Source organism: Ranitomeya variabilis, chromosome 5 (genome assembly GCF_051348905.1).
Source record: "Ranitomeya variabilis isolate aRanVar5 chromosome 5, aRanVar5.hap1, whole genome shotgun sequence".
Taxonomy (NCBI): Eukaryota; Metazoa; Chordata; class Amphibia; order Anura; family Dendrobatidae; genus Ranitomeya; species Ranitomeya variabilis.
The window spans coordinates 264,001,681-264,029,227 of NC_135236.1; the positions used below are offsets into that span (position 1 = coordinate 264,001,681).

A 27,547-nucleotide genomic window follows, 5' to 3' on the forward strand; every position below is an offset into this window, starting at 1 on the left:
CATCTTGGCACTGTCCTGGTTGAAAACTGTTTATCCCCAGACATAGATTACGGAGTGGGAAAGAATGACAGACAGGTGAGGGATATGGTTATTTTTATTTTTGTTTTATTACAGGTGACCATTGCTTCAGTAAAATGGGCAATGATGTGAGTATGGTTTAATTTAGATTCATTAAAGGAGTGTGTCATCCTTTAAATTAAATGACTTTATTCTAGTGGTGTTTTGTTTTCTTATATAATATGACTATGGGGTTAGTAATAGGGGCATCTTATAGATGCCTTTCCATTACTAACCTCTGGGTTTGATGTCACCTGACAATATAAAGGTAATATCAACACCCAACTATTACCCCACTTGACACCGCACCAGGACAAGTGGGAAAAGCACCAGAATTGATCGAAATTCATACTGCTTTAAGTTCATGACACTTTTTCATACACCAGGAAGCAAAGGCATACATAGCAATGATGGCACAACATGGCAAAAGTCCTAATTGGCCCCAGTCCAAAACAAAAAAATAGTTGGCAGAGTAGGCTGGGTCGCAGCACATAGGCATAATTACAGAAGGGCATAGCTACAAATGTTTAAAGAAAGAGCGAGATATATGTTGCAGCACTTTTTAGGGGTAAAGCAATTATACTCCTATTAAAGCCTCTTAGTGTTCTCACCCACTGCGTTAAACCTTTCGTAACCCCCATAAAGCATGATGGTAAAATGAAAATTCCCCAAACACAGTATGAAACACAAACAGTAAATTCCCCTGTAGTACCCTCTATATGCACACTATGATGACCTCCATACCACCCCAACACAGTGATGTCCCCACATTTCCTACACACACACGCACGCACATTAAGAGGACCACAGTGACCTTCAACACAGTATGATGACCCCCAAAGTCTCACAACACAGTTTGATGGCCCCCACAGTCCCACAAAACAGTATGATAGATTCCACAGTCAGAAAACACAGTATGATGGCCATAACAGTCCCAAAACACAGTATGACACCCGCCACAGTCCCACAACAAAGTATCTTGGCCCCCACAGTCCCCCAACACAGTATAATGGCCCTCACACCGCTCTTCACACAGTATAATGGCACCCACACAGTCCTCCACACAATATAATAGACACACAGCCCTCCACACAGTGTAATGGTGCCCACAACACTCCTTACAGTATAATGGCTCCACACACAGCTCTCTACACAGTAAAATGCCCCCTACACAGCTCTCTACATATTATGATGGACCCCACACAGCATAATGACCCTCACACAGCCCTCCACACATATATGATGTCCCCTAAAGCTCCCCACACTTTGTAAAGGGCCCACAGCCCCTTACACACAGTATGATGGCCCCATAATCATTGATAAAATAATAATGATACAAAAAGAAAATGACTTACCTTTCCATTTTACCTCACTTCTCTGATCTCTGCACCATATGTCCTGAAGCTCCGCACAATGGACATGATATAGTGATGTCATTGTGCCTGCTGCCTTGCTCAGACCTCCCTGGCTCCCTGTCCTAATATTGTCTTCACCGGTATCTGCATCCAGAATGCAAATACCATTGGTAGTGTGGGTGTGATGGTGGAGGAGGCCCTCACTTACAGGCCATATCTTGTTCTCCCACTATTAGTGGTATACCCCTGTCAAGAAGCCGTAGTTAAAGCATTCCCTTATAATATACTTCTTTTGTAGCAAGTTACATCATTTGGAGAAATGCAGTATGCAATTGTGTACATAGGAATGAATTTGGCGGTATTGTTCACTTGCTAAGAGTTAGCATAATATTACTGAATAATAAAACTGAATCATTTTCATTTAGACATAAAAATATCTTTTACTTTTGCTGCTCTCTATGGACAGAAAGGGTTACTATACAGAGCACTCCGCCTATTTGCAGTTTTTTTTTTTCCCATTGTAGCCTTTTTATTTTCTATCGCTTCCTGCTCTCATTCTTCCTTGTAGTATGACCCGAGTGTTCCTTACAACAAATTGCAGCAACCTGGAAAAATGGATCCTACTAAGGTTGAATGGACTTCAACTGAATTTAGTCTTCAAGGTTATGTGACCACCTTCCATAATGCGTTTCCCAACATCATCAAGATCACAGAGGGGTTCCTTGGAAAACAGGAGATAGACAGTGTAAGCTCCAGCACGGTGAGAACAGCATAGAATTCTATACAGGTGATATAACCTGCTGGGTATAGCTACATGGTAAAGCTGTCTGGATTTTCTGAGCATTAGCGGAACTATGCATGGTTCTATGATCTTCTGTTTATTGTTGGTAGATGTTCTCATTAATATTATTTCTAATATTTGGGTATAATGTTTTACATTTTTGTTTGCTCACTGCTTCTTCTGTAATGTTTTGTGCTACATAAAGGTATGTGTTAGAGTAGGAGTTCCCCTAGGTAGATCGGTAATTGATGCTATCGGCTACAGACTGGAGTGGTTCTGTAGTCAGAAGTCTGGAAAACGCCATTATTATTAGTAGTAGTATTTTTAGCAGTTGGTCAATGTTCCTTTTAGTAATCTCCTTTAATTCCCTGTTAGAGGTGTTATTGTATACTTATGTTTTTAAGAAGAAGGTTTTTCTTCTGCCTTTTTTTCCAAGAGGGTCCTTATACACACTAGATATACCAAAATATATTTGATGGGGATAGGCAGCTCTAAGGGAATCTGTCATCTAAGTTGAGATTATTAAATTAGGAAGCTGTAAAACTCATAAACGCCTTTGCAGATATCCCCCTGTCCATATGTCTACATCATACTCAACTATTTGTTTCACATTGATACCTATTAATGTGCAATTAAAAAATTTTTTTTCCAAGATTTTGATTTCTATAATGAGACAACTGTTGGCTTCTTCTAAAAAAAGATAACAAATAAGCCTAATTGGCGGCCCAATAATCTATTGTCGTTGTAATATTGACATGATGATTTATAACTCAAGTCTGCATTTTATGCCTGTGGATGGAGGCAGGATACACAGTTTACGGATCTGATGTAATGCAAAATAACTGAGATGTTTGGTAATAATATCACCATCATAATGGGGCAGATTAAGGATAGTTTAGGCCATGGGCAACTCAAACTATGTGATGTGCCCAGTCACTCGATGTTTTATGAGATGGTCACACGTCATATGACAAGTCATGAGATGAACAAAGTTGCTCAGATGCTTGTTTGAGAGGCAATAAATGGCCGGAGGACGTTTTTTGCCTTATGCATTGCCTTAAATATGGCATTTAACTTTTCAAAATGATTGCATATCGTACCATAGACCTCACATAGAGGCAATCAGTTACTGTATACAGTTAGGCAGGAAACTATGTGATAATGGATGGTGCTATAGATAAGAAAGAAAAAACTGTAATAAAGGACACTACTATACATATTGAGAGAGGAAATAATATAATGGTGGATGGCACCAAATATAATAAGCAAGGATGCTATGTAATAAGGTACAGCATCACACATAATAAGGCTATGTTTCCACGGTCCGGATTGGCAGTGCTTTGGATGCAGCTCCGTCCAAAGCACTGCCGGCTTTTGTACGCGCGGTGATTCCGCATGTGTTCATTGAACCAATACATTGGAAGGTGATATTTATCTTGCGGAGACTGAGCGTCTCTGCAAGATAAATTGAAATAAATTGATAAATAAAGACACGCTGCATGTCCGGTTACGCAGGGAAGCCGGAGGCGTCCCTGCACGCATAGTGGATATGGGATTTCATAAAATCCCATCAACTATGCTGTAACATCTGGCCGCAGCGGATTGGACACTGCGGCTGTACGCAGCGTCCAAACCGCAGCGAATACTGACCGTGGAAACATACCCTAAGAGGGTACAAGATGTAATAATTGACTGCACTATACATAATAAGGGTGGAAACTGTATGTAATAATGGAACGTACTATACATAATAAGAGCAATGGATGACGCCATATATAACAATGAAGGACAGTATTTAATAAAAGAGAGTGCTATGCATAATAAGGCAGGACACTATGTAATAAGGGATGGCACTATACATAATAAAGGAGAATACTGTAATAATTGGCACGCTATACACATTAACCCCTTCATGACCTTGGGATTTTCCATTTTTTCGTGTTCGTTTTTCGCTCACCTCCTTCCCAGAGCCATAACTTTTTTATTTTTCCGTCAATCTGGCCATGTGAGGGCTTATTTTTTGCGGGACGAGTTGTACTTTTGAAAGACATGGTTGGTTTTACCATGTCGTGTATTAGAAAATGGGAAAAAAATTCCAAGTGCGGTGAAATTGCAAAAAAAGTGCAGTCCCACACTTGTTTTTTGCTTGCCTTTTTTGCTAGGTTCACTAAATGCTAAAACTGACCTGCCATTATGATTCTCCAGGTCATTAAGAGTTCATACAAGTCAAGTAAATAAGGCAGCACACAGCAGCGCTGAAACATGCAAACATGAAAACTGAACTGCATTACTGCACTAGAAATATGAAAAATGAGAGCTTTTAGCGCATAAAAATGGCCAATTTTATGTGTACCTGGTAGCCACTTTAGGGCATCTCTCGTATACCAGGTCCTGCGCTTTCCTTTCCTCGCTGAGAATAAACGTCTCCATCTGAATGGGTACCTGTGAAACCTCTTCTTAGACTAACATTCTCTCTCTCTGCGGAGTACGAGTTCATAGACACCTAACATGACTACGTTATTTTTTATCTAAGTGGTGAAAAAAAATTCCAAACTTTGCTAAAAAAATAAATAAATAAAATTGCGCCATTTTCCAATACTCGTAGCGTCTCTATTTTCCATGATCTGGGGTCGGTTGAGGGCTTATTTTTTGCGTGCCGAGCTGGCGTTTTTAATGCTACCATTTCGGTGCAGATACGTTTTTTTGATCGCCCGTTATTGCATTTTAATGCAATGTCGCGGAGACCAAAAAAACTTAATTCTGGCGTTTCGAACTTTTTTCTCGCTATGCCGTTTAGCGATCAGGTTAATGCTTTTTTTTAATTGATAGATTGGGCTATTCTGAACGCGGCGATACCAAATATGTGTAGGTTTGATTTTTATTTTATTGATTTATTTTGATTGGGGCGAAAGGGGGGTGATTTAAACTTTTATATGTTTTTTATTTTTTTACACATTTTTTTTTACTTTTTTTTTTTACTTTTGCCATGCTTCAATAGCCTCCATGGGAGGCTAGAAGCTGGCACAACGCGATCGTCTGCTACATAGCAGCGATCATAAGATCGCTGCTATGCAGCAGAAATGCAGGTGTGCTATGAGCGCCGACCACAGTGTGGCGCTCACAGCTACCGGTGATCAGTAGCCATAGAGGTCTCAAGGACCTCTATGGTTACTATTCAGAAGCATCGCTGACCCCCGATCATATGACGGGGGTCGGCGATGCGCTCATTTCCGGCCACGCGGCCGGAAGCGCCGGTCAAATGCCGCTATCTGCGGCATTTAACTAGTTAATAGCGGTGGGTGAATCGCGATTTCACCCGCCGCTATTGCGGGCACATGTCAGCTGTTCAAAACAGCTGACATGTCCCGGCTTTGATGCGGGCTCACCGCTGGAGCCCGCAGCAAAGCGGGGCTTCTGACCTCGGATGTACTATCACGTCCGAGGTCATAAAGGGGTTGAGAGGGTACACTATATAACAGTGGACAACACAGTACATAATAAGAGAGGACACTGTCTAATAAGGGACAGTGCTATACATGATAAGCGTATAGATGGCACTAACTTAATAAGAGAGATAGTTTAGAACCAAGACTTTTACTCCAATCATCTACCAGTATCTACCAGCTGAGCACATAAACCCATTCAATGGAATGGAGCTGTACTGAATTTCCTGCACAGCTACACAGACTCTCAACAACCATAATATTGTGGCATAACTAAGCGATATGCCATAATATGAGCTGTCGAAAATTCCCCTTTAATTCCAAGCACAATGTTTAGAAAGTGCAACTTTATGATGTTCGACTTCATGATTTGTTTTGTGGTGATCTGCAGAGAACCTGCGTTGTCATTGCAGTCGCATGGTGATGATCCAAGCTTGCAAGAAGGTGTAAGAAAACTGAGATTTATGGCATGGGTGTCATTCGTGCAGAGAGACTAGGAGAGACAGTGCTGGAGAATGTGTGCATGGTCTGTATATAAGGAGTAGTGGTCATGAAGGGAAGAAAACCTTCTGACTTTCTCAGCTGGTGAAAATCTCAGGAGGACCATAAGTATGAGCTACTTGTATTCTTCGTATTGAGAGCCCCTGGCCTCTATCTACAAAAGGTCACAAGTTGTACTAATGATTGATCTGTAAAGATCACGTTAACCTCAAATAATATGTTCTGTTAAACTGAGTAAAACAATATGAAGCAAGGGCTAAATCTGAACCGATGAATCTACTGTTGTCCCCTTATATGATCAAGCGCTTTCATATACAATGATGTCTTCCAGTCTTAGAATGCAAGATGACCTTAGGTCATAGCCCAGCCCTAAAGAGGATTGATGTAAATCCTATGTATGCCGCCATTTATTACTCTAAATCCCCCTCTGGTCGTGAAACAAGAAATTCTGACAATGCAAATCATGCAAAGGATTCTGTAGTGTAATTTTTAAAGGGGTTTTCCATAATCACAAAATATGTTACCCAATACTTGTATGCTTGTAAAAATACAAACACAGAGGGTACGCACCCTCCTCAGGTCCATTGCTGGCTTTCCTGTCATTGATTACTGGTTGTAGTAGTGAAGTCACCACTTCAGTGTACATCACCATTACAGCTAATCAGTGGCTCGTTTTGTCTACATTGGAAGAACCAGTGAGTATATTGATTGGCTGCAGCAGCTATGTACATACTACATGTGATATCACTTCTGCAGCCAGTATATAAAGACTGGATTACTGGAAGGGAGCCGGCATTGGACCGGGGGAGGGTAACTGCAGCACCCAAAGTCCTGGTCGTTGCAGTAATGTCGTTCTTCCACCAGGGGGAATGATGTTACGTCTGATGGCAATAAAGGAGATCTTCCTACCAGGTATCACAAACCACACAACACACTTCACACTCCAGACCACCAGGGGGAGCTATGCTCCTATCTACTAGGGCACTCCTCACAGAAGGGTAAAACTGGTGGGCTGGATAGAAAGTTAGAGAGAAGCTGGCTGGGCTTTGCCCAGGCAACACCTGTCAGGCAGACAGGGGGAAAGGAGGAAAATCGGAGCTGCAGACAGAGGGTCTCTGACAGGGGTGGGATCCTGACAGAGGCCTAGCTAGACAGAAAGACACGGAGCTGCGCCTGCTCCACGTGCGGCAGCATCCTAAGAACGGACATGAAGAGAATTGTGTTGTAGAGGGTGAGACACAAAGTCATAGCACAAGGAGATAACACCAGAAGGAGTTCTGCCCTGCAATAGGCTGCCTCCTACTGAGGCGCGTAGCCAGTGGCCAGAACACCGAGGGAGTAATAGTCTCTATGCTTTCTTCAGAGACCGGCAGGACAGTCAATTCCAAGTTGGCTGCCCGACCTTAATACCTAAGAAGACACGGTGGCAACTTGTGGGGGTCGGGGCATCTCTAGGGTCCCTATAAACAAGCCTCAGGCCATCAGTCATACGGGTTTGTCCTATCCATACCATCTGGGGGACAGAGAGGAAGAAATAACATCTAGAACATCTACAACAGTTGTGAGGACCTTACCGAGAAGCTCAGCAGGGAGGTACTACAACACTCAGTCGCTAGTGGAAGGCTACTGATTTCCACCTGGATAAGGGGACTCTGGATTTGCCTTCAGACCGGCCAGACTCTGCCTACCCTGTGGTCTGTACCCTGGACTGTGGATGCTGAAGCCTTCAGTAAAGGTAAAGAGACTGCAACCTTGTGTCCTCGTTATTCTCTGCGCCTTACATCATCCACCATCACCACCTACACTTCTGGGAAGCCCTGGGGATACACTTCACCTGTGGGAAGGTATACCATCTTGCTGCCATAACATCACCCCAGCGGACCCCTAAGCAGCGTCGGTCATCCTGACCGAATACCACAGGTGGTGTCCGAACTACCCCTTTCAAGAACTTTCCAAAAACCATAAAAACTATTGCTTTTATTAGACGTTCCCCTAAGGGCCACGGACCGGGTCGGGCCACCGTGACATCCCTGCAGAATACTGAAGCACCCGGTGCCGAGTACCCCATTGCCCTAGCCTGGGGGCGATCCATAACTACTATGTGTTGTTTTAGAAGTATACATGTGCCTGGGCACATATTTTTTGATCATGGTAAACCCCTTTAAACAAGTTAAATCAAACCTGTCAACCACAGGCAACATGAATCAGAGTCTGGATGCACGATTGTAGCCAAGTAATTATTCCTCTCAAACTCTCCAGTGTTGAAGAAAAAGTATGCTTTAAAGAACCGGCTGGGGGCAATAGCCATAGATGAGACTAGTCGGGATCTGCCCCTGGCTAGCTTCTCCTAGACATGCTAGAAGAGAATGACAGATCTCTCCCATAGCGAGAAACCTTTCTATCACCTGGAGCAGATATGTGAAGAGCCGGTAGGAGACCTGTCAACTTGTCACTTCTCTATATAGCTGGCGAGGGGATGCACTGCTCTTACCAGCTAGCAAGACAGTGGTCTCCAGCTGGCTTGTGACTTCTCCTTAGAGCCAGCAAGGAAGTCCACTGTCACTGCACAATAAAACTAGCAGGAGAAACCATGGACATCATGCTGAGAAAATGCTCAGGATAGCAGAGACTAGCCTCAACCTCCCTGATGACTTCTCATTTGAGAATTCCCAATGTGTGCTGGAAGACTCAAATGAAACGTCATTGGAAATAAGAAAAAAAGCACAGATAGGAATTAGAGTAGAGAGAGAAGGGTAAGTATTTTTTTATTAAAGTATATTGGAAAAATGGTTATTTTTTTACATTAAATAGAGAGTCATATTAAATGTAGATACATTTCGCACAACTCCTGTAAGTCAACCAGTTATCACACTACAGGAAAAATTCAGGAACACAACTTAAGCTCTGCTGCATCAAGTAATGCGGCTAAGTGTTTGGGGCCTGAATTCTTCCTTTGTGGAGATGACTGTCAGACATAGGACCCAACGGGAGCGTTACAGGTAGAACTACATACCATGCTATCACTAACTATGCTGAATAAACTCAGGACTGTGAGAAATGGTGGCCGTAAAAAAACAAAGCAAAGTTTTATGAAGATATCTGCATATACAGGTCCTTCTCAAAAAATTAGCATATAGTGTTAAATTTCATTATTTACCATAATGTAATGATTACAATTAAACTTTCATATATTATAGATTCATTATCCACCAACTGAAATTTGTCAGGTCTTTTATTGTTTTAATACTGATGATTTTGGCATACAACTCCTGATAACCCAAAAAACCTGTCTCAATAAATTAGCATATTTCACCCGGCCAATCAAATAAAAGTGTTTTTTAATAACAAACAAAAAAACCATCAAATAATAATGTTCAGTTATGCACTCAATACTTGGTCGGGAATCCTTTGGCAGAAATGACTGCTTCAATGCGGCGTGGCATGGAGGCAATCAGCCTGTGACACTGCTGAGATGTTATGGAGGCCCAGGATGCTTCAATAGCGGCCTTAAGCTCATCCAGAGTGTTGGGTCTTGCGTCTCTCAACTTTCTCTTCACAATATCCCACAGATTCTCTATGGGGTTCAGGTCAGGAGAGTTGGCAGGCCAATTGAGCACAGTAATACCATGGTCAGTAAACCATTTACCAGTGGTTTTGGCACTGTGAGCAGGTGCCAGGTCGTGCTGAAAAATGAAATCTTCATCTCCATAAAGCATTTCAGCCGATGGAAGCATGAAGTGCTCCAAAATCTCCTGATAGCTAGCTGCATTGACCCTGCCCTTGATGAAACACAGTGGACCAACACCAGCAGCTGACATGGCACCCCACACCATCACTGACTGTGGGTACTTGACACTGGACTTCAGGCATTTTGGCATTTCCTTCTCCCCAGTCTTCCTCCAGACTCTGGCACCTTGATTTCCGAATGACATGCAAAATTTGCTTTCATCAGAAAAAAGTACTTGGGACCACTTAGCAACAGTCCAGTGCTGCTTCTCTGTAGCCCAGGTCAGGCGCTTCTGCCGCTGTTTATGGTTCAAAAGTGGCTTTACCTGGGGAATGCGGCACCTGTAGCCCATTTCCTGCACACGCCTGTGCACGGTGGCTCTGGATGTTTCCACACCAGACTCAGTCCACTGCTTCCTCAGGTTCCCCAAGGTCTGGAATCGGTCCTTCTCCACAATCTTCCTCAGGGTCCGGTCACCTCTTCTCGTTGTACAGCGTTTTCTGCCACATTGTTTCCTTCCAACAGACTTACCATTGAGGTGCCTTGATACAGCACTCTGGGAACAGCCTATTTGTTGAGAAATTTCTTTCTGGGTCTTACCCTCTTGCTTGAGGGTGTCAATGATGGCCTTCTTGACATCTGTCAGGTCGCTAGTCTTACCCATGATGGGGGTTTTGAGTAATGAACCAGGCAGGGAGTTTTTAAAAGCCTCAGGTATCTTTTGCATGTGTTTAGAGTTAATTAGTTGATTCATAAGATTAGGGTAATAGGTCGTTTAGAGAACCTTTTCTTGATATGCTAATTTATTGAGACAGGTTTTTTGGGTTATCAGGAGTTGTATGCCAAAATCATCAGTATTAAAACAATAAAAGACCTGACAAATTTCAGTTGGTGGATAATGAATCTATAATATATGAAAGTTTAATTGTAATCATTACATTATGGTAAATAATGAAATTTAACACTATATGCTAATTTTTTGAGAAGGACCAGTATAGACCCTGAAGCCTGCCACTTCTGTCCTGCATGTTGGGTTTAATTCCCAGCATCTGCTCTAATTCTGAGTGTATAGAAAAAAAATGCTGAAAAGTAAATTGCTTTAAAAATAGAATTGTCAATAGGTTACTTTTCTAACTTAACAAAATGTTAAGTATGTAAAGTAACATAGTAACATAGTTTTTAAGGTTGAAGGAAGACTTAAAGTCCATCTAGTTCAACCCATAGCCTAACCTAACATGCCCTAACATGTTGATCCAGAGGAAGGTAAAAAAACCAAAACATGTGGCGAAGAGTAAGCTCCACATTGGGGAAAAAAATTCCATCCCGACTCCACATACGGCAATCAAACTAGTTCCCTGGATCAACGCGCTATCAAGGAATCTAGTGTATATACCCTGTAACATTATACTTTTCCAGAAAGGTATCCAGTCCCCTCTTAAATTTTAGTAATGAATCACTCATTACAACATCATACGGCAGAGAGTTCCATAGTCTCACTGCTCTTACAGTAAAGAACCCGCGTCTGTTATTATGCTTAAACCTTCTTTCCTCCAGACGTAGAGGATGCCCCCTTGTCCCTGTCTCAGGTCTACGAGTAAAAAGATCATTAGAAAGGTCTTTGTAATGTCCCCTCATGTATTTATACATTGTAATAAGATAACCCCTTAGCCTTCGTTTTTCCAAACTAAATAACCCCAAGTGTAATAACCTGTCTTGGTATTGCAGACCCCCCAGTCCTCTAATAACCTTGGTCGCTCTTCTCTGCACTCTCTCTAGTTCAGCTATGTCTTTCTTATACACCGGAGACCAGAACTGTACACATTCTAAATGTGCACTAGTGACCTGTATAGAAGTAAAATGATGTTCTCCTCATGAGCATCTATGCCTCTTTTAATGCATCCCATTATTGTATTTGCCTTTGCAGCAGCTGCTTGACATTGGCCACTAAATGTGAGTTTGTCATCCACCCATACCCCCAGGTCTTTTTCAGTGACAGTTTTGCCCAGTGTTTTACAATTAAGCACACACCGTATATACTCGTGAATGAGCCAAGATTTTCAGCAGCGGCAGGAGCCGGCAGCTGTGACATCATACTCACCCTCCTCACGCTGTCGCTGAACATCCCTGTATCTCCGTTGTCCAGTTGCAGCAGCTATTCCTGTGCTGAGCGGTCACGTGGTACCGCTCATTAAGGCAGTGAATATGCACGTGTCTCCACTCCCATAGGCGTGGCGCCCATATTCATTACCTTAATGAGCAGTACCACGTGACCGCTCAGCACAGGAAAAGAGAGCTGCCAGAGCCGGGACAACTGAGATGCAGGGATATGCAGCGACCTCGCGAGGAGGGTGCGTAAGACGGAGGAGGATGGGGGAAGCCCCGCCATGCATACAAGGACGGAGGAGGATGGGGGAAGCCCAGCCATGCATACAAGGACGGGAGAGGACGGGGTGAGCCAAGCCATGTGTCACGGGGTCCTTCTCCGATATCACACAATCAACAGAGCTAGAGTATAGTAAACAATTCCATGACCTTATTTAGGCAAAAATACGAAAGGTCCATATACGATCCACCACACAAATGATAAAATAGTCCAGAACACAAATGCAGTTCAGTAACAGGATAAAAGTCCAACAATCCAGCAGACAGAGGATAGCATAGTCCATATACTCTTCTTTCTGTGCTGTTCTATGCTGTGAACCCAGAAAATCACATTGTCTGTTTTTTTAGCATTTTATTTGCATATTATGGTGGAAAATAAGTATTTGGTCAGAAACAATCAATCAAGATTTCTGGCTCTCACAGACCTGTAACTTCTTCTTTAAGAGTCTCCTCTTTCCTCCACTCATTACCTGTAGTAATGGCACCTGTTTAAACTTGTTATCAGTATAAAAAGACACCTGTGCACACCCTCAAACAGTCTGACTCCAAACTCCACTATGGTGAAGACCAAAGAGCTGTCAAAGGACACCAGAAACAAAATTGTAGCCCTGCACCAGGCTGGGAAGACTGAATCTGCAATAGCCAACCTGCTTGGAGTGAAGAAATCAACAGTGGGAGCAATAATTAGAAAATGGAAGACATTCAAGACCACTGATAATCTCCCTCGATCTGGGGCTCCACGCAAAATCCCACCCCGTGGGGTCAGAATGATAACAAGAACGGTGAGCAAAAGTCCCAGAACCACGCGGGGGGACCTAGTGAATGAACTGCAGAGAGCTGGGACCAATGTAACAAGGCCTACCATAAGTAAAACACTACGCCACCATGGACTCAGATCCTGCAGTGCCAGACGTGTCCCACTGCTTAAGCCAGTACATGTCCGGGCCCGTCTGAAGTTTGCTAGAGAGCATTTGGATGATCCAGAGGAGTTTTGGGAGAATGTCCTATGGTCTGATGAAACCAAACTGGAACTGTTTGGTAGAAACACAACTTGTCGTGTTTGGAGGAAAAAGAATACTGAGTTGCATCCATCAAACACCATACCTACTGTAAAGCATGGTGGTGGAAACATCATGCTTTGGGGCTGTTTCTCTGCAAAGGGGCCAGGACGACTGATCCGGGTACATGAAAGAATGAATGGGGCCATGTATCGTGAGATTTTGAGTGCAAACCTCCTTCCATCAGCAAGGGCATTGTAGATGAAACGTGGCTGGGTCTTTCAACATGACAGTGATCCAAAGCACACCACCAGGGCAACAAAGGAGTGGCTTCGTAAGAAGCATTTCAAGGTCCTGGAGTGGCCTAGCCAGTCTCCAGATCTCAACCCTATAGAAAACCTTTGGAGGGAGTTGAAAGTCCGTGTTGCCAAGCGAAAAGCCAAAAACATCACTGCTCTAGAGGAGATCTGCATGGAAGAATGGGCCAACATACCAACAACAGTGTGTGGCAACCTTGTGAAGACTTACAGAAAACGTTTGACCTCTGTCATTGCCAACAAAGGATATATTACAAAGTATTGAGATGAAATTTTGTTTCTGACCAAATACTTATTTTCCACCATAATATGCAAATAAAATGATAAAAAAACAGACAATGTGATTTTCTGGATTTTTTTTTCTCAGTTTGTCTCCCATAGTTGAGGTCTACCTATGATGTAAATTACAGACGCCTCTCATCTTTTTAAGTGGTGGAACTTGCACAATTGCTGACTGACTAAATACTTTTTTGCCCCACTGTACTTGAGTATATACGGTAATATACATCTTATTTCTTCTGCTCAAGTGCATGACCTTACATTTATCCTCATTAAAGCTCATTTGCCATTTATCAGCCCAAGTTTCTAGTTTACATAAATTCTCCTGTAACATAACATTGTCCTCCTCTGTATTGATTACTCTGCAGAGTTTAGTGTCATCTGCAAAAAATTAAATTCTACTATGTATGCCCCCTACAAGTTCATTAATAAATATGTTAAAAAGAAGTGAGCCCAATACTGACCCCTGCGGTACCCCACTGCTAACCGCGACCCAGTCCGAGTGTGCTCCATTAATAACCACCCTTTGTTTCCTATCCCTGAGCCAGCTCTTAACCCACCTACACATATTTTCCCCTATTCCCATTGTTCTCATTTTATGTATCAACCTTTTGTGTGGCACCATTTCAAAAGCTTTTGAAAAGTCCATATACACCCTTCCACTGCGTTCGATTGGTCCAGTCCGGAACTTACCTAGTAGGTAGTGATAAACCTGCAAGTTTAAGGCCAAGTTTGAGGTGTCAATGGTGTCAGGAGTTGAGTTCTGTCTAGTTTTCTTGTCTCATTAAATGTTTTCTTTAAAACTCCTTGCCGGGCTTGATAGCTATAGAATTCTATGAGCCTGTTTTTTATGTATGTGTTGGTGTGTTGTCATTTTGTCTGATATCTGGTTTTATAATGAATTATTAATAAAAGGTATATTTTAATACTTTAATATTTTTAAGGGGACCAGCACTATCATTTTTTTAGTTTCTTACTATTTATGTAGTTAAAGAATATTTTGGGATCATTTTTACTCTCTCTGGCAATGAGTCTCTCTGTCTCAATTTTTGCTGCCTTGATTTGCTTTTTACATAATTTATTTAATTTTCTGTATTTATTTAATGCCTCACCACTAGTGTTGAGCATTCCGATACTGCAAATATCGGGTATCGGCCGATATTCGCTGTATCGGAATTCCGATACCAAGTTCCGATATTTTTGTGATATCGGAAATCGGAATCGGAAGTTCCCAGTGTATGGTTCCCAGGGTCTGGAGGAGAGGAGACTCTTCTTCAGGCCCTGGGATCCATATTCATGTAAAAAATAAAGAATACAAATAAAAAATATGGATATACTCACCCCTCCGGCGGACCCTGGACCTTAGCGGTGTAACCGGCAGCCTCCGTTCCTAAGAATGCAGTGAGTGTAGGACCTGCGATGACGTCGCGGCTTGTGATTAGTCACGTGAGCGGTCACATGAGCGGTCACGCGACCAATCACAAGCCGCGACATCATTGAAGGTCCTTCACTCTGCATTCTTAGGAACGGAGGCAGACGCTTGCAGCGGTGACAGCCAGGGGCCGTCCGAGGGTGAGTATATCCATATTTTTTATTTTTATTCTTTATTTTTTACATGAATATGGATCCCAGGGCCTAAAGGAGAGTTTCCTCTCCTTCAGACCCTGGGAACCATCGAGGATACCTTCCGATATTTGTGTCCCATTGACTTGTATTGGTATCGGGTATCAGTAGCGGCGATATCCGATATTTTTTGGATATCGGCCGATCCAGTCCGATACCGATACTTTTGAATATCGGAAGGTATCAACACTACTCACCACTACCTACTTGCTTTAATTCTCTAAATGCTTTCTTTTTGTCACTTATTGCGCTCAACACTACTCACCACTACCTACTTGCTTTAATTCTCTTAATGCTTTCTTTTTGTCACTTATTGCGCCCCTTACAGCTCTATTTAGCCATATTGGTTTCCTCCTATTTCTAGTATGTTTATTCCCATACGGTATATACTGTGCACAGGTCCTATTTAGGATGCCAATAAACGTCTCCCATTTTCTTTGTGTACTTTTAGGTCTCAGGATATCGTCCCAGTTAATTGCTCTAAGATTATCTCTCATCCGTTGGAAATTTGCCCTCCTGAAGTTTAGTGTCCTTGTAACCCCTCTACTACACATCTTATTAAAGGATACATGAAAACTTATTTTGTGATCACTATTCCCCAAGTGACCCCCAACCCTTATATTTGCTATGCGGTCTGGCCTGTTGGTTAATATTAGGTCTAGCAGTGCCCCCCTTCTTGTTGGGTCCTGAACCCGTTGTGAAAGGTAATTATCTCTCATAGTTGTCAAAATCCTATTACCTTTGCTGGAACTGCAGGGTTCTGTTCCCCATTGTATTTCTGGGCAGTTGAAGTCCCTCTCTTGAGTCACTGCTTCATCTATTTGCTTTATGAGGATATTCTCCATTGCTTCCATTATTTTTGGGGACTTATAACAAACCCCTATAGTAATTTATTATTTTTCCCCCTCCCCTTATCTCCACCCACAGGGACTCTACATTTGCATTAGATTCACATATATTATCACGCAGGATGGGTTTTCAAGATGATTTTACATGTAAACACACACACCCCTTCGCTTATTTGTATGGTAATTTCTGAACAGACTATAGCCCTGTAAATTAACAGCCCAGTCATGGCTCTCGTCCAGACATGTCTCAGATATCCCCACTATGTCATAATTATGTTCCAACAACATTTATTCTAATTCCTCCATTTTGTTGGTGAGGCTTCTGGCATTAGTATACATGCACTTTATGTATCTCTCTTTAACTCTTTTCTTTCTTATAATATTAACTGTACTAACCCCACCCCCCATGCCACTCCAATTTCTTTGGGCCCAGATCACTATCTGCACTATCTTCCCCTCCTATAAAATGAATACCCTCCCCCACAATCCCTAGTTTAAAAACTCCTCCAACCTTCTAGCCATTTTCTCCCCCAGCACAGCTGCACCTTCCCTATTGAGGTGCAGCCTGTCCCTAGTGTAGAACCTGTAGCCAACTGAGAAGTCGGCCCAGTTCTGCAGGAACCCAAACCCCTCCTTCCTACACCAATTCCTCAGCCACTTATTTACCTCCCTAATCTCCTGTTGCCTCTCTTGCGTGGCACGTGGTACAGGCAGTATTTCGGAAAATACCACCTTGGAGGTCCTTGCTTTAAGCTTGCAGCCTAATTCTCTGAAATCATCTTTAAGGACCTTCCACCTACCTCTAACTTTGTCATTTGTGCCAATGTGCACCATGACTGCTGGGTCCTCACCAGCCCCTCCCAGTAATCTGTCCACCCGATCAGCGATGTGTCGGACTCGAGCGCCAGGAAGGCAGCACACCGTCCGACGATCCCTGTCTTTGTGACAGATTTCCCTATCTGTTCCCCTAATAATTGATTCCCCCACTACCAGCACTTTTCTGGTCTGCCCTGCTTTCCTACTCCCCCCTTACTGGAGCAGACACTCCTCTGGCTTTCAGAGGACATGCCTAGTTGCAGCAGTGCTACCCTTGCACTGACGTCCCTCTCAGCTGCCAACTTAGCAAACTTATTGGGGTGTGCCAGATCAGAACTAGCCTCCCTGGCACTTTTCCCTCTACCCCACCTTCTAACTGTCACCCAGCTAGCTGCCTTACTTTCCTGTAGCTCCATCCAACCATCCCCCCTTCATCTATCCCATTGAGCGTCTGCTCACTGAGCAGAAGACTCCTTTCCATATTGACTATCGATCTCAGTGTTGCCAGCTGCTCATTTCGATTCAGTACCTGGGCTGATGCATGACGTGCTCACATCTCGCACAGCAGTATGCACCCTCGACCAGCTGTTCAAGGACTGCATACATGTGGCAAGATGTACACTGGATGGCATTAATAATAGTGGAGCACATTTCCTAATGGGGATTGTACCAGACAGAAAAGTTAAGGAAAAGGAAATGTAGAGTATTAATAAAATTCAAACAGCAATTCGGTAGTTCCTCACTTGTAAACTCCCTGAATCCAAAGTCACCGAATAACAAGTCACACACTTATTTCCATCCACACTTACACTCCAGTCACACGCAGCTCATTCACATTCGCTGATAAAGAAGATTTAAAGAGATTTTTTGTTCCTTTAGCACCAACCCAACCAACAGCTCAATGCACTTCCAACGGAGTGTATGAACAAAGGAGAAATCTAAATCAAATCAATATTTAGTGTGACCACTATATACCTTCAAAACTGCATCAATTCTTCAATTTACACAGATTTTAAACTGAACTTGCAAGGAGGTTTGCTTTAAACATCTTCGTGTTATGACTGAGGCCTAACCATAGGTTTGCATTGATGTGAGCAGGTTACTTGGATGCAACAGCCCAGACAATGAGGAGACAGTGGTACTTAACTAACACCATTTGACTAACACAGAAAAGAAATCTCATATTGGGGGTAACCGTAGCATAGCTCCCAACCATAGCAGATTCAGAGGAACTGTCCCGCATTCAGTTTTTTTTAATCCTATGAAACTAATAAACAATTACAAAAATGTCATTTTTCCTTTCTTTGTAAGTCTTCCCAGATCTTGATCACACAACGTTCAACATCACATGCAGGAGCTAAAGCTACTGAACCACAAGCTCTGCTGATGTTAGGGTGAGAATATTGTGTACTTGATCTGTATTGCAGGCTCTGACTACAGGCAGGTTATACTGATACATTATACACAGCAGAGTATTTCTATGTTTCTGTATTCTAGAGGGAGAATAAAAGTGTTTTTTTTCTTCATATAAATTACTTAAAAATAATGAAAAACACTTAAAATATTGTCATTTTTATTGGGCTTTTTTCTTTTTTTTTTTTTTTGTTAATCATCAGAAATCAAACAACATGGACATATTTGGTGTCCCTGTAATCTTAACGACCAGCACAACACAGTGATTAGATTATATAAAGGGATCAGTAAATTACGTGAAAAATGGCATGATTGATATTTTTTCTCTATTAAACCCATAAAAAACGTATGAGGCTGTGTTCACATGTAGTGTAAATGCTGCGTTTTTTCTCCCTGTTTTACTTTCAGGATGTTTTTTGCAGGTGTCCTAACCACACAACACAATAACAATCTTCTCTGATTATTGTGTTTGCTGCATTTCTTCTATGCGTTTTGCCCCTTTTGAGGCAATTTTGCTGAAGATATGATATAAGCAGAGTTTTTAACACTTTTTTTAATAATACAGAAAAGCTTTGATTCTGTACTTAAAAATCTGTGTTTTTTTCAGGCTTTTTCTCAGAAGAAGCCTATAGAGAAAAAATGCAGTAAAACCGCAGAGTTCAGCTTTGATGGTGGAGATTTCATGGAATCACAACTACTTTTCTTGGACATTTAGATTGTGTTCACATAAATGTTCACGTAAATGCTGCATTTTTTCTGTGTTTTTTTTTGCACAGGAATTCTGCTGTGCTTAACTGTCCAAGCTAAGGCTACTTTCACACTAGCGTCATGCACTGCACGTCGCTTTGCGTCGTTTTGTAGAAAAAACGCATCCTGCAAAAGTCCTTGCAGGATGCGTTTTTTCTACATAGACTTGCATTAGCGACGCAGTGCGACGCATTGCCACACGTCGCAACCGTCGTGCGACGGTTGCGTCATACCGTCGCCACAAAAAAAGTTGCATGTAACGTTTTTTGGTGCATCATGCCCGTCTTTTCCGACCGCGCATGCGCAGCCGGAACTCCGCCCCCGCCTCCCCACACCTCACAATGGGGCAGCGGATGCCTTGAAAAACAGCATCCGCTGCCCCCGTTGTGCGGCGCTTTCACTGCTAGCGTCGGTACGTCGCAACGACGCAATTCATCGTGCGTCGTACGACGCTAGCGTGAAAGTAGCCTAAGTGATGTGATTTCATGAGAACTGCGCCGCTTGTGCGTCTAAAGACGTAGCTGAATTGTGTAGTCTTGATGCTTTTTTTTCTCTGGAGGCTTTTATGTGAAGCCTAAAAAAACACATGTAAAAAACGGCAAATACTTTTGTAAGGCATAAATACTGAAGAAACCCAACAATCAGTATGGTTAACCATAAATCTTTATTATCATATAAGAAAAGTTTTTTTTTAAACCAATTTTAAAATTAAAACAATGCTGCATCCATCGTGGTAAACACAAATGACAATTAAGTCTATTTCTTTCATGATTTACTATCTATATTATATGAATTTTTGATCTGTGACACTTGCTACCTTGCACCCTATTACAGCTTTGTAATCAGAGTCATAATATATATACTTGTTATAATTAAGAACATTGATTGTTTATATATTACAATGTTTGATTACTATTGATTATCATGGATTGCTATGATTGATTGCACTTGCCACTTTATAATATAAGGATACCAATTAATCATGGACTGTACTGTGTGATTATAATTATAATTATGGCTGTGATCTCTGCAATCTAATCCATGCATAAATATATAAAAATATTTGGTTTAAATATATTAATTGTATGAAACCTTTATACATATAATCACTAGTATAATTATACATTAGCTGCTAAAACCACTATTGCATAATTTACAGAGTGGTAATTATGGCTAATGGCGCATACTCATCACTGTAAAAAAAAGGTAATTTAAACATGGTTTTCCAAGGAATTATTCTTCAATATATATACATATATAGATAGATACAGACAGATAGATAAAAATGTGAGTGAGATATCTAATCAGTGATTTGTATGTGTAGCTTACTGTACTTGTATTTTATTACTAAAAATATTTTCTGAAAAAAATGGTGTGGGATCCAAATTTTATTAACCAGCAGAGGGACAGTGGACAGCTGAAAGAAGAGGTTTATAGTCATGTAGCTTCCCAGGCTATTAATATCAGCTCACAGCAGTATACTTAGCCTTTACTGGTTATTAAAATAGGGGACCCTGAAAAAAAAGATATGGGGTCCTCCCTATAATTAATAACCAGCAAAGGCTAGTTAGACAGCTGCAGGCAGATATTAATAGGCTAGTAATTGGTCATGGATATTGGCCCCTCCCATATGAAAAACGTCAGCTCTCAGCCGCAGATTTGGGGGAGTGGATGTCAGCTTTGTATTGTCAGCTGACATCAAGCACTGGTTAGTAATTAATAGGAATCTATAAGACACCTCCATTGCTAACCCCATAGTCATATAGTAAATAAAAACACCCTGAATACAGTCCTTTATTTGAAATAATGACACAGACTCCTTTATTGAAGTAAAAATAAAAAAAAACATTTATACTCACCTTTATGCCCAATCCATTGAAGCCCATGTCCCCTATAAAAAATAAAATAACAAAGCAACATAATCTTCACCTGTCCCGGACGTGAAGATAATCCTTCAATGCCCATGTCCCCTGTAAAAGAGTTTAAAAAAAATAACCATATTCTTCACCTCTCCAACCAGAAAATAATAATCCATTTTGTCCATAGATGACTCTACCTCTGCTACATCTACTTGACATGCTGAACACTGATATAATGCAAGTGTTCAGCATGTCAGGAAGCAGAAACACTGATCTGTGCATGCTTGCATAGCTTAGTAACTCGTGGTGATAGGAAGAAGGTGAGAAGAGTTCATATCCAATGAACTCTGTTTACCTCAATGACACCAGCGTGAAAGCCGTGGAAAATTTCACACTGTGTACCATACATCTATGCTGGAAGTATCGACCCACAGTAACAGTTCTTTGATATAGCTGGATTGTCTCCCGAGCCTGGACCAGATCTGTTAATGGTCTTCTACTCGGGCTGCTTATGGTCTTCTACTGATGCTGCTTAAGGCCTTCTACTGGTGCTGCTTATGCTCTTCTACTGGTGCAGCTTATGTTTTTTCTACTGGCTCTGGTCGCAGATCTTCCTCACAGCTCAAACCTTTTTTGGTATCTGACAGCACTCAGACCCTTCTTTGGCAATGGTGGCTGTAAGGCCACACGACCTGCCTGGTACAGATTCTGGCACTGACACCCATCTTCTTGGCCCGCCCAAGCCTTTTATAATTAGTAACTATGATACAGGTGTCACCTGACCCGGCTTTGTCTTTAATCCCTTCACTGGGAACATGTACTTCCACTCTTGGGGTTCCTACTACTACAGTATAATTTGTTCTTTACTTTGACTTTCGCCTTTGAACAGCAGATGGCGGTGTTCGCTTGCAGTTACTCAATTAGGCATCAACTGTACTCATTTTCTCTCTTGTCCACCTCCTTACTTGCAAAATAAGCAAGTCCCTAACCTTACCCTGATTTGTCCCTGCCTGACCGCAGAGGTTGGCTCCCTAAAATTACTCAATGGCACCCCCACTCAACGTTAGCTGATGCTTTGTGTCCTTAAGTGCACTCTCAACTATACACAGAGTGTAACCCAAAACCACAACAACAGAACGGAGTGCACACAGACAGAGGGTAAGACATGGGGCATGCCTGAAAGATGGAAGGTATATATGAATACTCCTGGACACTGAATGTAGCAAAACCGGAAAAGAGCTGAGTAGGGGAATACGCAAACAAACTGCAGGAGAGGTATTCGAGAAAGCTTCAGCAATATAATCCTTCACTAGGGAGCTGGGACTCCAAACATCCATCTAACTTGGAATATAGCCAGCACAGACTGCATGTGCCAGGAGAGTATTACTAGCCCATCCCAAGATGTAGTAGGACAAACCAAAAGGAGGAAGTGAAAACACCTGCATAGAAGCAACACAGCAAAGCAAAGACAAGAGCATTATCAGCAGATGGACAGGCCCAACACTGTGGTCAGAGTGGGAAACCGATCCACAGCAGAGATTGTTGGATTGAGTCCTAGAGTTGAGCCATGACAGAATGCCCCTTCTACGAGAGGCCACTGGACCTTCAGAAACCCCATCCTCTGAAAACTCTGATGGAGCTCTCTTATTAGGCGATCCGCATGCAGATTTTCCAAATTAACCAAGGAGTTATCTTCCAGACCATAATCCTGTCATTGACAAGATACTGACCCACCTGTATCCTAGTACTTGCTGTATTTCATACTCCTGATCCCCCTCCAGATTCACCTCAATAATGTCTCGTAGACCAGGTGTCCCTTCAAATTTCTTTAAAAGGGGGAGTGGATGTCAGCTTTGTATTGTCAGCTGACATCAAGCACTGGTTAGTAATTAATAGGAATCTATAAGACACCTCCATTGCTAACCCCATAGTCATATAGTAAATAAAAACACCCTGAATACAGTCCTTTATTTGAAATAATGACACAGACTCCTTTATTGAAGTAAAAATAAAAAAAAACATTTATACTCACCTTTATGCCCAATCCATTGAAGCCCATGTCCCCTATAAAAATAAAATAACAAAGCAACATAATCTTCACCTGTCCCGGACGTGAAGATAATCCTTCAATGCCCATGTCCCCTGTAAAAGAGTTTAAAAAAAATAACCATATTCTTCACCTCTCCAACCAGAAAATAATAATCCATTTTGTCCATAGATGACTCTACCTCTGCTACATCTACTTGACATGCTGAACACTGATATAATGCAAGTGTTCAGCATGTCAGGAAGCAGAAACACTGATCTGTGCATGCTTGCATAGCTTAGTAACTCGTGGTGATAGGAAGAAGGTGAGAAGAGTTCATATCCAATGAACTCTGTTTACCCCAATGACACCAGCGTGAAAGCCGTGGAAAATTTCACACTGTGTACCATACATCTATGCTGGAAGTATCGACCCACAGTAACAGTTCTTTGATATAGCTGGATTGTCTCCCGAGCCTGGACCAGATCTGTTAATGTTCTTCTACTCGGGCTGCTTATGGTCTTCTACTGATGCTGCTTAAGGCCTTCTACTGGTGCTGCTTATGCTCTTCTACTGGTGCAGCTTATGGTTTTTCTATCCTTCACTAGGGAGCTGGGACTCCAAACATCCATCTAACTTGGAATATAGCCAGCACAGACTGCATGTGCCAGGAGAGTATTACTAGCCCATCCCAAGATGTAGTAGGACAAACCAAAAGGAGGAAGTGAAAACACCTGCATAGAAGCAACACAGCAAAGCAAAGACAAGAGCATTATCAGCAGATGGACAGGCCCAACACTGTGGTCAGAGTGGGAAACCGATCCACAGCAGAGATCGTTGGATTGAGTCCTAGAGTTGAGCCATGACAGAATGCCCCTTCTACGAGAGGCCACTGGACCTTCAGAAACCCCATCCTCTGAAAACTCTGATGGAGCTCTCTTATTAGGCGATCCGCATGCAGATTTTCCAAATTAACCAAGGAGTTATCTTCCAGACCATAATCCTGTCATTGACAAGATACTGACCCACCTGTATCCTAGTACTTGCTGTATTTCATACTCCTGATCCCCCTCCAGATTCACCTCAATAATGTCTCGTAGACCAGGTGTCCCTTCAAATTTCTTTAAAAGGGAAAAATGGAAGAAGTTGTTGATTTTTCTAGCTACAGTGAGTTGAAGCTTAACCGTCATGAGATTCTGGATTTTGGCAATCAAATTTGGGAGTGAACTTCCAAGAAGACACCTTAAGATGTAAATTCTTCAAAGGTAACCAGAGAAACTCCCCCATCTTGAAGACAGGCCTTTCAATGCCTGCAATTTGCTCCCTTTTTGGCCCAAACAAGAGTCATCAAATGAGCCCTTTCGACCTCCCTCCAGACTCATCAATCAGGAAGAAAATTTCTCCTCTTCTGGCACGGATGAACTGCAACCCTGAAAATTAACCAAATACCGGAAGAAAACCCTCACAACAATATAAGGCGAGGTAACAATAGTCATTGTCACGCTCACACCCTGACTGGTGGGCGTGTGCCAGAGGGTTTGTGGCCCCACTGTGCCATGAACCAAACTACCCTGGAAAGGGCGTGACTATGACAGCTGCCTTTGTCTTCTCTGGAGCCTCTGATGGTGAGGTCAGACTTGTGCGGCAGGCAGCTGCCAGATGCTACTCCAGCGTGGAGTCTGGCTGAGGCTGCTGATCCCACTTGGAGAACAGGAACACTAGGACAGGTGCGGGCATCAGGCAGGACTGTCAGAAGAGCACAGCTGAAACTCAGACGAGTAGGCTGGCACAGCTGAGACTTGGGCTGGCAGGCATGGCTGAGACACAGGGCTGGCCAGCATGGCAGAGACACAGGGCTGGCAGGCACGGCAAAGACACAGGGCCAGCAGAGACACAGGGCTAGCAGAGGCGGCAGAGACACAGGGCTGGTTGGTGTGGTGTAAGAAGGAGCAGGTAGGGACCTGTTCACACAGGAGGAGCAGGTACGGATACAAGCAGGAAGGAAAGAAGTTTGAAGGAACAGGTTGGGACTTGTTCACACAGGAAGAGAACAGCAAGGCTGCGAATAGAAGCGGTAGAGCAGCAAGAGATAGAGCAGCAACAGAAGCTAAGCAGAGCAGAACCGCAAGGAATGCGGAGAGGAGCTGCAGCAAGAGATTTCTGCAGCGGAAGAAGCTAAGCAGAGCACAACCGCAAGGAAAGTGGAGAGGAGCTGCAGCAAGAGATTTCTGCAGGAGCGGAGCAGAGTAGAATAGAGCAGAACCGCAGGAGTGCGGAGCAGAGGTAAAGCTGAAAGAGACCGGAGCACAGGCAAAGCCACAAGAGCCGCAAGAGTGCGGAGCATAAGCAAACAGAGAGGACACAAGGAAAGACACAGCAGGGAAAGAAGCCACAGACAAGGAGACAGAGGTAGGACAAAGTTCAGACAAGGTAATGGGACAAGACAAAGCACAAGAACAAAGACCAGGATATTCTGCCTCTTGGAGGGCAGACAGACCAAAACAAGGCAAAGCAAGAACGCAGACACCGAGACCAGGATATACAGCTTCCTGGAGGGCAGACCAACAAGGACAAGGCAAAGCTAAGAGTAGAGTCTCCAGAGAAGGAGGAACACAGAGCAAGGCCTGGCAGCTCAGAAGCAAAACACTAACTGAGTTTAGACATTGCACAGGCCCAGTCCACAGGGTGGAGTTGTCCTAAATACTGGAGGCCTCTCAGTAATTTGTCAGGAATAGATTAGACAGGTGCACCCTGATTCCATAAGAACCAGAGAGTTCTGGTGCCGCCCCCCTATGCACACAGTCAGGAAGCATGCAGAGAGCAGAGGCACAGAATATGGAGCCGGCAACAGACAGAACACAACATGACATGGAGCAGTGAGTAAGATGGTGTGTAAGGGATGGAAGGCCATGTAGTGATGCCACTCAATACAAAACTCACAAAAATTAATACATATGCGTGGCCGAGAGACAAGGATTGTTATATCTCTCCCAATATTTCTGTCCGAAACAATAGGACAGTCTAGGAAACTCCCCAATAAATACAAAACAACAGAACGGAGTATACAAGTCCCAATACGCATTTTATTTAAAAATTGTATAATTTTATTTATATTATCAAAATATATAATTCAAACTGAGTAATCAAATATAAATACAATACATATAAATAACAGGATTAGTGGAGGAGGAAACACTATAATAGTGGCGGAGCGGATGACAACACCTATCACATCATATCACAAGGACTGCTATTGTGGGAGCCATAGTATGAAAAAAAAAAAAAAAAAAAAAAGTTGCAACAGTGCAGGTTATATCACTAGCTAAAGTGCCATAGTGCCTACAGGACTCATCACCTCATATCATATAAAGCAGCTTACCCATTAGGTCTGAGATGTCTCACCACGCTCCACACACCACCCCCTTGACGCACGTTTCGCGGTCGCTTTCTCAAAAAGGGGTTTGTTGCTAGCTCACTCTCTCACCGGTTAAAATAGGGCGCATACAGGAAGTCTCATCAAGCGCATCGGCGCACATGTGTCCAAGGTCCAGATCCATCATACCCGGCGGTCGTCAGAGCCGCACACACAGGGGGCGGAAAACCGAGGTCACTGAGCGGTTTTCCGCCCCCTGTGTGTGCGGCTCTGACGACCGCCGGGTATGATGGATCTGGACCTTGGACACATGTGCGCCGATGCGCTTGATGAGACTTCCTGTATGCGCCCTATTTTAACCGGTGAGAGAGTGAGCTAGCAACAAACCCCTTTTTGAGAAAGCGACCGCGAAACGTGCGTCAAGGGGGTGGTGTGTGGAGCGTGGTGAGACATCTCAGACCTAATGGGTAAGCTGCTTTATATGATATGAGGTGATGAGTCCTGTAGGCACTATGGCACTTTAGCTAGTGATATAACCTGCACTGTTGCAACTTTTTTTTTTTTTTTTTCATACTATGGCTCCCACAATAGCAGTCCTTGTGATATGATGTGATAGGTGTTGTCATCCGCTCCGCCACTATTATAGTGTTTCCTCCTCCACTAATCCTGTTATTTATATGTATTGTATTTATATTTGATTACTCAGTTTGAATTATATATTTTGATAATATAAATAAAATTATACAATTTTTAAATAAAATGCGTATTGGGACTTGTATACTCCGTTCTGTTGTTTTGCATGTAGTGATGCCAGCAGAGTTTTTATAGTCATGAAGGTAGCAAGGATCCGAAACTCTAAATAATCTTCATGATTATAGCAATATTTGAGGTGTTTTGTTTGTTCTATCTCTTGGTTCATCCTTTCAGTCTGTCGATTAGTCTTGGGATGATACCCTGAAGAAAACGACACGTTGATTCCCAACCTGAAGTTAAAACTATGGC

The 27,547-nt window shown here is 42.7% G+C and overlaps 1 protein-coding gene across 1 annotated transcript in view; it reads left to right on the plus strand.

The window, feature by feature from the left end:
- Window positions 1–1,951: 1,951 nt before the first annotated feature.
- Window positions 1,952–27,547, plus strand: part of LOC143775726 (uncharacterized) — a 128,023-nt gene continuing 102,427 nt past the window's right edge. Inside the window, exon 1 of the mRNA XM_077264213.1 lies at window positions 1,952–2,172. Coding sequence (XP_077120328.1) covers window positions 2,026–2,172 — 147 coding nt within the window. The 5' untranslated portion in view covers window positions 1,952–2,025. The remainder of the gene's footprint in view (window positions 2,173–27,547) is intronic.